Source organism: Convolutriloba macropyga, chromosome 15, assembly GCF_964194025.1.
Source record: "Convolutriloba macropyga chromosome 15, txConMacr16.3, whole genome shotgun sequence".
Lineage (NCBI taxonomy): Eukaryota > Metazoa > Xenacoelomorpha > Acoela > Convolutidae > Convolutriloba > Convolutriloba macropyga.
This window is the reverse complement of record NC_134482.1, coordinates 27080937-27091774: the sequence shown is the minus strand read 5'-3', so window position 1 is coordinate 27091774 and position 10838 is coordinate 27080937. Positions and strand designations below refer to the sequence as shown.

At 35.5% G+C, this 10838-nt stretch overlaps 1 protein-coding gene across 1 annotated transcript; it reads right to left on the bottom strand.

Annotated features, from left to right (window-relative positions):
* Positions 1 to 414: 414 nt before the first annotated feature.
* Positions 415 to 7767, bottom strand: LOC142354666 (uncharacterized). Its single transcript, XM_075407020.1, has 3 exons — positions 7478 to 7767; positions 4127 to 4227; positions 415 to 785 (listed from the first exon to the last, which is right to left on the bottom strand). The coding sequence occupies exons 1-3, from the start codon at positions 7572 to 7574 to the stop codon at positions 648 to 650; spliced, it is 336 nt and encodes a 111-aa protein (XP_075263135.1). The 5' UTR covers positions 7575 to 7767; the 3' UTR covers positions 415 to 647.
* Positions 7768 to 10838: the final 3071 nt, after the last annotated feature.

The window sequence follows — 10838 nt, the reverse complement described above, 5'->3', positions numbered from 1 at the left end:
GATACGGCCGTATTACGGCACCATATTAAATTTGGTACGATCTTACTACGGCACCTATTTTATTTTGATAAGGCCTTAGCACGGTACTTCAGCACGGCCGTTGTACGGTGCCGTAGTAAACTTGACAAGACTTAGTACGTTTTTTTCTAAGTAGTAAGACTTTATTAAGTTTTCCAGATTTGGTCAACCTGGGATTTTCAGATTTTCATGAAAGTATTTCAAAGATTTGTTCCTCAGTAGAAAAGTTGCTTTTTCACAGTATAACACTTTTGTATCTGTGTTCGATGTAACTGGATGGGTCGAAAGAGGTTTGATCAATTAGTTTTCCTGCGATTACCGATAACTAAAACCTGCTTCATCGCAACAACGGGTTATTTGCAAATTATGTCCCAAATAACTTCCAAAAATCGAAAATTTTCATTTTGAGTTAATAAATTAGCTTTTTTAATGATTGATTAATAAGACCAACAAGAATTGACCTTGAAGTAATACTACAAACCATTCCAAAATTTATCACACTATCTTTAAATTGAATCTAGACTTTCTCTAGTTTTGAGGTTGTTCAGTAATACTTTGTCTCAATTAGTGACCGAATGAGACGAATATGAGTTTGAGGTTTCTCTTGTATTTATGCATGTATGAATGAGTTAAGCCCTGTCCATCGCTTGTTCTTCCATGGGCGCGGCCATTAAGTCTGCATTCTTAACTCTCGCCTCCTGACAGGTTGCTAGTGGGAAGCAGAAGAGAATTAGCAGCAATGAGAGTATTATGTTCTCACCTATCGCCTGAAACATAAAAATCTTCAGTGTTAATATATATATGTTAGAACAAAATTTTAGTCGCCCGAGGGACTTATTGCCCGGACACGAGACCCGAAGGGGGAATAAGATTTTTTTCAAACGTATTTTGAGAACCAAAGGGTACGAGAATGTTTAATTCCGCTAGAAATTGATTTGAAGAGTAAAACTTTGCAGATAAGTGAAAGAAAAGACTCAAAAAGCGAAAGTCTAATTTCTGTGTCCTCAACTTGGTGTCATATAGGACACTAAGTTTAGGGCAAAAAAAAGGACTTTCACTTCTTTAAGTCTAAGTTTAATTGTTCAAAGTAAGCTTTCTGCCTCAAACAACAATTAACCAATGAAATCGTACCCTGGGTTCTCTAAGCTCTAATTTTATGCCAAAATTTTTGTCAAAGTTGTATTTAATCGCTGGAACTTAAATCTTGATACTCCCAAGGACTTGGGAAGCCTGAGAAGAGGGCATGCAAAGAGATGACTAGGGTTTACGTTTTAACTTATTAAGAGGACCAATGGGTGAAATCACAACAAATTTCGCCCCTGGTGATTGGATGAAATTTCGAGACCTAATCTGTATGACAAATTCTATGGTGATCTGTTTATTTCCTACAAATTCTGATGTTATGAGTGAAAGTAAATTTATAGTTATGGATCCCCAAGTTAGCGCTTTTAAACTTTTTATATGACATATGCTGCTTCCCGTTAGTTTTTACCAAATGATTCGATATTAATTTGATAATTTGGGACCCCTCCGTTAATTACCGCTTGAATATTCTTCTAAGTTCTCCTGGGTTCTCTAAATTCACTTAGTTCAGTACTGGCCTACTCGGATACGGAAGTTCTCAGTACTGGAAGCAGAGTCACGTCCCTTGTACATCCCTTTTTCTTCAATCTTGATAAATTTCGAGAATTAAAACGGCGCCTACGAGCCCTTATTGACTGAACTTCAACTCAAGCAGTATAGCTATGCACGTTCCATAGGAGCTATCAAAATTCCGTTTTCTTATGATCTTGCAAAAAATTAATATCTTTAATCTTATATTTTTGAAAACGGTTTTGAGTTTCATAACAAATCAAAAATAAAATTACATCTTAGAGTACAGCATTTTTGTTAATTTTATAGTTCGTAATGAAGAATAATTTTTTTGCAGTATTGGCATAAGCATGTAACTTTGTGTGCAATTTGATAATTTTCTATTTACTTCGGATAGGATAAACACCAAGCTTTTACATTTTTACAGCTTGAGTACCGCTGCTTCTATATGACTTATATTATTTTACGTGTCATACTACGTGTCTGCTTGATCTCACTTAGCACGTCAAGTAATTTAGAAGAACTTCGATATGACTTCTCAAAATCACGCAACCTTGTTCATTAACCATCTTTGCGGGTTTTAAGAAGTTAAAAAATCTTAACATTATAAGTGCTTTGGCATTTTAAAGAGCAATTTCTGTCGTTGTAATATATAGCGTTGTGAGTTGTTTTTTTTTAATTTTTTTTTGAATTTGCTGGTATCTTAAGCGAAAAATTTTTCAAAGAAGAGCCTTCTAAAAGCAATTTCGTGGTCGCTGAAATCAGTCAAAACTTTCTGACGATTATGAAGAAATGACTATTTTATTGCTTGAAATCAGAAGAAGTCATTTGTTTCACAACAATAGTTCGTTTTATGTTTTGGTCCTTATTTTGATTCCTCAGTTTTTACTTTTTTCCCAACATGTGATCCTCTTCTCCTGGAGTTGATCAGATCAACTTGCCGTTAACTTCCTGTTACCCCCTGAATTTTTTCAATAGGGAAACAAAAAACCGTCCAATTCTTTAAACTTTGCTTTTGTTTTATTGCTAATTGGATTTTTGCCGCCGAATTAACGGCGCCACAGAAGTATCGTAATTATTTAAGTCTAGTATAAATTGAAGGGAATTTTAAAAGCGAGTTGCCATGCTTAATTCATTGGATCAAAGGATTACTTTATTTGTAGGCAATACTGCTATTTATAGGTTGGGTAATTAATACAGTATTGCCTACGCAATGGCGACTGATTCACTGCCACTGTTATTACGAAGATATAGTGATGGATAAACAGACTATCCAGGCCGTGTCTGAAACTATCTCCTCCTGATGGATAAAGACGAGCATTAGTGGGCTCCACGATTGATCTAAGAATTAATTCGTAGCCAATCACATATTTCATAATCACAAAAAGTGTTGAATCAACTGAAATACTTGCCATCGAAATTATAGCTAGGAGAAAAGTAGTAGCTTGGACAAAAATAGTAGTGATTCAAGACGCTGAAAAACAGCTTTAGTTTTTTAGTTCTTCTCTGCTCTAAGACTGATCGGATCTATTCTGTTTCCCCCCAGGTTAGTGAGCATATTTCTTTTATGACCGCAAGACGCACGTGCTATTTTTTTACATAGTAACGTGCTATATATTGACATATAATTTGTAACTGGGGCTCATAAAAAACACTGGGGGCCCGAAAAAGAAAAGATCCGACGGATCTATATGCATTCCGCTAAGCGGGAAGAACAGTTTCCGGCATCAATTGTAAGTCTGTTTTTAGCAAATCACAGAGAGAGAAGGGTAAATTCCTAGAGAGAGAAGGGTAAATTTTTTGTCAAAATTCAGAACACAAACCCAATATTTTAATAGAGAAACTATCCAACAATTTTGCTCTCATTTTTCAATCTTTGCCCTATTTAGTTTTTGAACCTAATCTTTTTTAGCACATGAAAGATAGGTTTGGTAATTAGAAAAGTCATAGTGAGAAAAAGTGAGAGTTATTCCTTCACATAATATCGTAACTCATATCCTTTTAAACTCTATTGTAATTATGCTCTAGCGAATCGAATCCCCACCACCACTACAGAATTAAAATATACTGCATTTAGTTTTCAATGCTTTTTTCTTTTGCTGTACAACTTAACGAAAAAACAAAATATCCGAATAATACTGCGAAAATCTGAGGTTTTGGAAATCCATTAAACTATAAAGTCCTTGCAACTGTTGTTTTGCGAAAAAACTGAAAGTTTGTAGAAAATATTCGAGTATTGTGTGTTTTCGTAATAATCGTAGTCGATACCATCTTGTAAGTTTAAATATTTTCTTTGCCCTTACCCGAGTGCTCTATATGCACCCCCACCTAAAAAATACGTGGTGTTATGTGGTGTTATATAACCCGTTTCTATTTACAGAAATAGCACGTGCGCCTAGTTGACGCAAAAGTTCTCTACCCACTAAGCTGGGGGGACAGAATAGATCCAATTTATGTAGTACGGGAGGTAACAATAATAAAAAAGTTTATATAAAGGAGTGACTGATTGACTTGCCTCTGATCGGATGCAAGTGGCGTCGACTACATTGAGAATGGGAACGAAGAAACACAGAGTGTGGATCAAACAGCTCTTTCCCACTGACTCAGCGATCTTTCCTAAACAAACAAACAATTGCTCTCTCTCTCTCTCTCTCTCTCTCTCTCTCTCTTTTTGAGAATTTTTTTAGAGTCATCAAGTGGAATCATCAACAAAAGAATTGGCGAAACACCCAATTCTACCTCCCAGTTTTTGGCCTCAACTTATGAAAAGACCATTCTGAACAGTCCATTATAAGACTTTAGGAGGAACTAAGTGTTCATCTCAAATCAATTTATTGTTGATCAAATTTAGCTCAACCCAAAATTGATACTCGAGTTTAGCTCGACCCACATTATTACACTGTACCCAAAAACTTTAGATGTATTCTGAAAACCGGCTAGTGCACATAGCGTATTCAACTGCTATGGCATTTCAAAATTTTTGCTGTCCATGAAGTTATTTAAAAACCTTCTGATAATATAAATATGAAAACTTTTTTGGAACCAAAACATATGAATTACAGCCAACTAAATTACTTGCTGATGAAATGACGACGGTTAAAGATATACTAACTAGCGCCATTCAGCCAAAGACATTTATTGAACCAGGTTTTCTATCCTTCAAAAGCAACTCAAACTTAAGATTGAGCAGATAAAGCATTTTTTCCGCACATTTGTTTCCTAGACTATCTTTTATTCACTTGTAATTGCAGCAAGATTTGCTACATTTTGTTCAATTATGTTCAATTTTTATGATTTTTTGAAACGAAAAAAACACGATGGTTCCAGAATACCAAGATAGAACAGCAAAATTGGTTGCCTTTGGAAACCATTGTTTTTTTTCCAATTTAATTCCGGACAAACGCTTTTATCGAATCACTTTGAACAATTTGATCAATATCAGTTTTAATATTTTGAAATGCATCGTATGATAGGCGCTTTTTAAGTGAAATATGGCGACAAAAAATCAGTTTGGTTTTTTGAGAGCAAAAATAATGTGATCTCAGAATAAATCAAACAGGACAACTTTTTTTTATCTGAATGTGCCGGTGGTGCAAACTATGGGCTTTTTTGGCATGCAACGCAGCAAACGCTTCCATATTTTGAGCTCTTCAACATTTTTTTCTCAAAATATTTCCTTGAAATTATATGCATTATCAATTGTGGTAGTTATTCGAAGGATCTTGCTGTTGTTTATGAGTATTTCTTCCTAAAATTTTATTTTAATATTTTTTTCAGGAAACAAACTAAATTCAAAAAATGTTGCGGTTACCTTTATTTGATGTAGATTTTTTGATTAATATAGTTTTAAACTATTATTTTTTCTATTTCATTTGAAACAACCCGTCTTTTTGATCTCTTCATATTTCCATTGCAAGATATCTGAATTTTCAGCTGCTACTTTTGTGACACAACTATCTTTTTTCTCAGAATAAAACAGGTTTTAGACAATCAAACAATCAATAAACTAACAAAGTTTGTTAAATAGCCCGAGCCAATATAATAGGAGCTGAATCCCTAATAAGTATTGTGGGAAAATAATTAGATGATATATTCTACGTCACTCATAGTCCCTGAAAGTAGATACTTCGATTGGCTGACAGAAGGACAATCTCTTAGAGGCTTCCAATAATCTGATAATTATTTTCTTTTAGTGTTTCTGCTCTGGTCTTTTCAACTAATCTTTTAATATTGATGATGTATAGAGTGTTAAAGTTTCATTGTACTCTTTCTTTATATAGGTGGTCTTTTGCCAAACGAATTTCAAGGTCGCCACTTCTTTGTAGTTATACAAGGATAATATATGGTGTCATAAGATTGTAATGTATTTCTTAGCACGATCTCTGTATGACTACTAAGAAATCATTGATGATTTTTGTATGGTTATCAAGAAATCATACAAGATCCTTGTATAATTATCAAGAATCATACATCTATTTTCCATAATTCTGTTTACCATTTATGTCTTTGTTTAATTTTATTAGGAAAGGCATGACATATGTGATTCCCCGGCATCACTTTTTGATCCGCCAAAAGACCCTAACGTACAATATCATTTGCAGAGTTTGGCGCTAAATAAAAGAGCATGTCCAAACATATAACTAAAGTTTTGATTTTCTCCGAAAACAGTTGAAACTTATAAATACACATTTATAGGTAACATTAAAAATTTTTTGAATGTAACCTAAAATTCTTTTTGTGAATTTGCTCAAATTGCAAGTTTTTAATTTTAGCGCACACAAGGAATCAAATCAAATGTGGATTGCAAATTCGATACCATAAATTAATATGCCCTTTAACTACATTATGCCAGAAATTGTGGCACCAGTCAATGTTTTATGTGTTATACATGACTAAGTATCATTTCCATGAAATTTTTTCAACTTCGATAGAAAATGAAAGTTATACAGTTTTTAGGCTGTATTTTTTTGTATGACCCCTGCATGATTTCCAGGTAATCATATATGATCCTTTTATGACTACCAAGAGTTCATAGAAATCATATACGACCTCGTATGACTACTAAAATTATGCATGAGCAAACTGGACTATTAAACGTCTCAATTTTTCCGCCCTAAAAATTATCTTTCTCATACATAGTCAAGAAAAAGTTTCTGAAAACAATTTCAGCAGTGGTTTCCAGGCACTGTTTGAATTTAAATGACCACAACCTGATTATTGTGCTTTTTGACCACTGGTTGTGTGTTCCCAAACTAACTACTGAAGATCATTTTTTCAATAACTACAGATTAAATTAGGAATATTGTCAAGTTCTCCAAGTCGAAATTTATTCTGGTCTCAGTTAACATGGATTTTCAATTTTTAAAACTTTTTGTCTAAAATTTTGATTAATTTTGCGACCGACCAGCTCTACTATTATGACATCAAATGCCATGCAGATCCTGAGTAGCTAGCGTAATTGGTGTGACCAGAGGTCAATTTCCCTGGCACGTCGCCCTGAGTAATTAATAATAATACTAATAATTTGTTCCTGCGTCATCGCAGCGGAACAGCATTAGGCCACAGCGGCCTGTTCTCAGCTGCCCTTTTTCTTATTATTCCCCACATTTCAGACTGTTCTTTTTATGAGCATCATTGCTCTTTTTTGGTGACGATGGCCGCTTTTTTTGCGTCTGAAACTTTCACGTGGTACCATTATTGCAGCCAACATTGGTCAGGCTATGGTCAACCTGAAGCTATGGTTAAGTAAGAGCTCATCCTCACACGGACAGCTTATTATGAACGGGTTTTTAATCACTGCGGGGGGGGGGGGGTGGGAGGGGGGTGGTTGAAGTAACTGGGATTGGGATGAGTAGGTGTGACTAACCTCTGACGTAACAGGGAATGAGGAAGGTGCAGAGACAGACTTTGAAGTCAGTGAAACATCCGAAGAGATCTCCTTTATCGAAGCCAATCAGACCCATTTTATTACTATTTTATAACTATTCAGTTATTACAAACTAACCAGCAGAAATATCTCTCTACGAGGGATCAAAAGCGCAGTTTGGAACAGAATGGCAATGCGTTTCAAAAGTGTACGGAGATCGAATGGCGAATACCTGGTACAGTTTGCTTTGCTATTATTCCTTGCAAGATATCGCGAGTAGAAATTGATAACAGAATTTGCAACGTACGCAATATATCACGTTTATACTGCGGTTATATGTGAACTATTTTGAGCAAAACCAGGGCAAAATGCCCAATTTCGAAACCCATTTTGAACGAAATTCAAACCCATATATACTTATACAAGTTGAATTATATAAAGTCAAATAGTGTTATCACCGTGAACGATTAGAACCAACTATGCGCTATTATATTCCATATTTACGTCAAAGTGTTTCCAAATTGTAAAACAGTTGGTTGCTCAAGAATTTTGAACAGAATCGCAAACTTTACTATCTCAACTTCCTTTTGATAGTTTTCATTCTTATACTCTGAGCAAACGCTAGGGCAGAGAACTGCGAAGGTGGCCTTATTATAACTTGGCTAGTTATAATGGTTATGTTGGTTATGGCAGAGATAAAACTTTTGTAAATCAAGACGCCACATTATTTACGCCACATTCTTCAACATGCACGGAATTGCTCAGATTTCAGATATTGCTCTGTAAAGAAAGGGGGTATTTCAAAAGCTAGCGAACTTGGGTAAAAAATACTTGCAGTTAGCTTATTGGGTGACGGGGGGTATATGGTTTGAGGCAAAGAATTAGGTTTCACCGTTCTGGCCTAGATTGAATTTCTCATTTCTCATTCGGTATCGATAAATAGTTAGGCAAAGTTTGTTTTTAATTGACCATTTTCCCCGTTTTACTGCTGTTCGTTTTCCTCGGCCAATGAAAGCGGGTAATTTGGGTCGGCGTGATTATAATATTTACTTTTGGGCGCCTGAAAACATAATGAATTGCACCAGACTGAATTTGAGACGCTATCTGGTTCGATGGGTATTAAACCTCGCCATGTTTCTAAAACATGTCTCGAAATTTACAAAATTGAACCAAAATGCTTGTGAAATTTGACCAAAACATTCACAAATTGCTTTTGAAGTTAAATAGAACCATTGGGATCATTCGATAATGAAAATGTGCTTGGCAGATTTTGGTAAGAAGAGAGTGTAATTCGAGTCAAATTGGACGATTAACTTTGTCAAATAAATGGCGTCTTTAAGTTTCTCAGACCTAAATTGATTCAACCAGCGTCTAAAGAGTTGGTGCTGTATTTATTATCTTATCTAGAGCGACTATTTCCTCCCCTGAACTCAGGCAAAGTAAACTTTAATGAGTCAACGTCGAGGAGTATTTAGGAGGAGTGATTCTGAAATGATGTGTACTTTAGGTCATCCTGTAACCGAGTCAAGCTAAAGGCCATGTTTCCCGAGGATAGGAGTTTATCTTTGAAATGTATCCAAAGAATTGTGTCTAAGATGTGCAAAAATGGAGGAAAAAGGACGTGTAGCTTGATGGTATCCTATTTCCTCTCTTTTTTGGCCAAATGAAATGTTGTTATCAACTTCGGCAGTTTAAGATAAAATCATGCTGTAGCACAAAGGATGTAATTATCGGATATGACACAGTTTGAGAATGATTTTTACCTGGTTCTCCGCACCCTCCCTGACTTTCTTCAATGTCTGCGAAAAATTTCCCTGCACCCAAAAAAACTAGCACAGGAGATGCGTCTCTGCAAACGTGAGTTGGGAGGGTTTTCACAAGCTACCACTGTCAATATTCTCTCTTCGTTGGAAATAAATTACATTTCAACATAGAATACTGGCGCTTCGGAAGCAATTGCTGACAGAAGAAAGGCCATCAAAAAGTTCGCATTGTTATACGGTTGAAGGAGAGCTCTCCGAGCATCAAGAACTGATGTAGAACTCAGAAACATTTTTCAAGTAAGGAACAGAAGAACATATGGTTTTATGATCAGAAGAAAAATTGATAATAATTGTTGCACAAAAACAACCAATCAAACTTCATCGATCAAATGCCAAGGACATATAAAGTTGTCCATACCTGAAAAAAATTATAAGCAAAAAATATATGTTTTCATCATAGGCTTCTTATGCAATTTACTTCCCTCCCGGGCTGACCACACAGAGTGCTTCAGTACTGAACCTGTGTATTTCAAAATTATTTCGCAAAACCAGTTCTGAAACAGCTTATCTACATCAAACAGTAGGTCATTATGTCCAAAAAACCAGAACAACTATTCAAACAGACTAATTGAAACTAGTGACAAATTCATCAATTACTTCAGCTGTGATTGAACTGAAATTTTGTGTTGACGAAATTGTGTTATCATTTTTTTGCCACTCTTTAAGACTCTTGTTGTTTTTGTTTCAAAGTTTATGAAGTGTTATCAGTCTACTTGCATTCTGCCGCTATTTGCAAAATCTCTCGCCCTTCTGCATCGTCTTTTCAATTAGCAGTAGTGTGATGTAGTGGATGGAGTTACGTAGTACGATGTGAACTTGCCTGTAGTTGATGTAGTAGGGTGTGAATTAGCGTGTGGTGTGATGTAGTTTGGGGTGAATATAACCGTGGTGTGATGTAGTATGGTGTGAATACACCTGTGGTGTGATGTAGTATGATGTGAACATGCCTTTGGTGTGATATAGTATGGCGTGAGTTTGCCTGTGGTGTGATGTATTGTGGTGTGCATATGCATGCCTGTGGTCTGATGCTGTATGTGAACATGCGTTTGGGCCGATGCAGTATGGTCTGAATACAACTGTGGTGTGATGTAGTATAATGTGAACATGCCTTTGGTAAGATGTAGAATGGTCTGAGTTTAGCTGTGGTGTGATGCACAATCAGCGCTTAAACAGGGTAAAAACAATGTAATTTAAGCTGACAACCAGAGGTGAATCTGTTCTAAAACAGAATAGTTTTAGGCTGGGAACAGTTACACAAAAACTTTAATAAGGCTAACTTTTGCATGAATATAGTTATGATGAACATATCAAAATCAGGATAAGATCAGGAGTACAATTTTACTCTGAAAAGAAACTGATCAGTGTTTCTTTGACAAAAACTGAATCTGTACAAATGTAAAAATTCTTCATACAGTTTCTGGATTTACAATGGTTTAGGTCTGCAATGCTCTGGTGCTTAAGTTATGCTCTCTGTTATTAAGAAAGCCATTACTGTACATAACTATGTGTCCCTTGAAATGTTTGCTCAAAATGTGTAC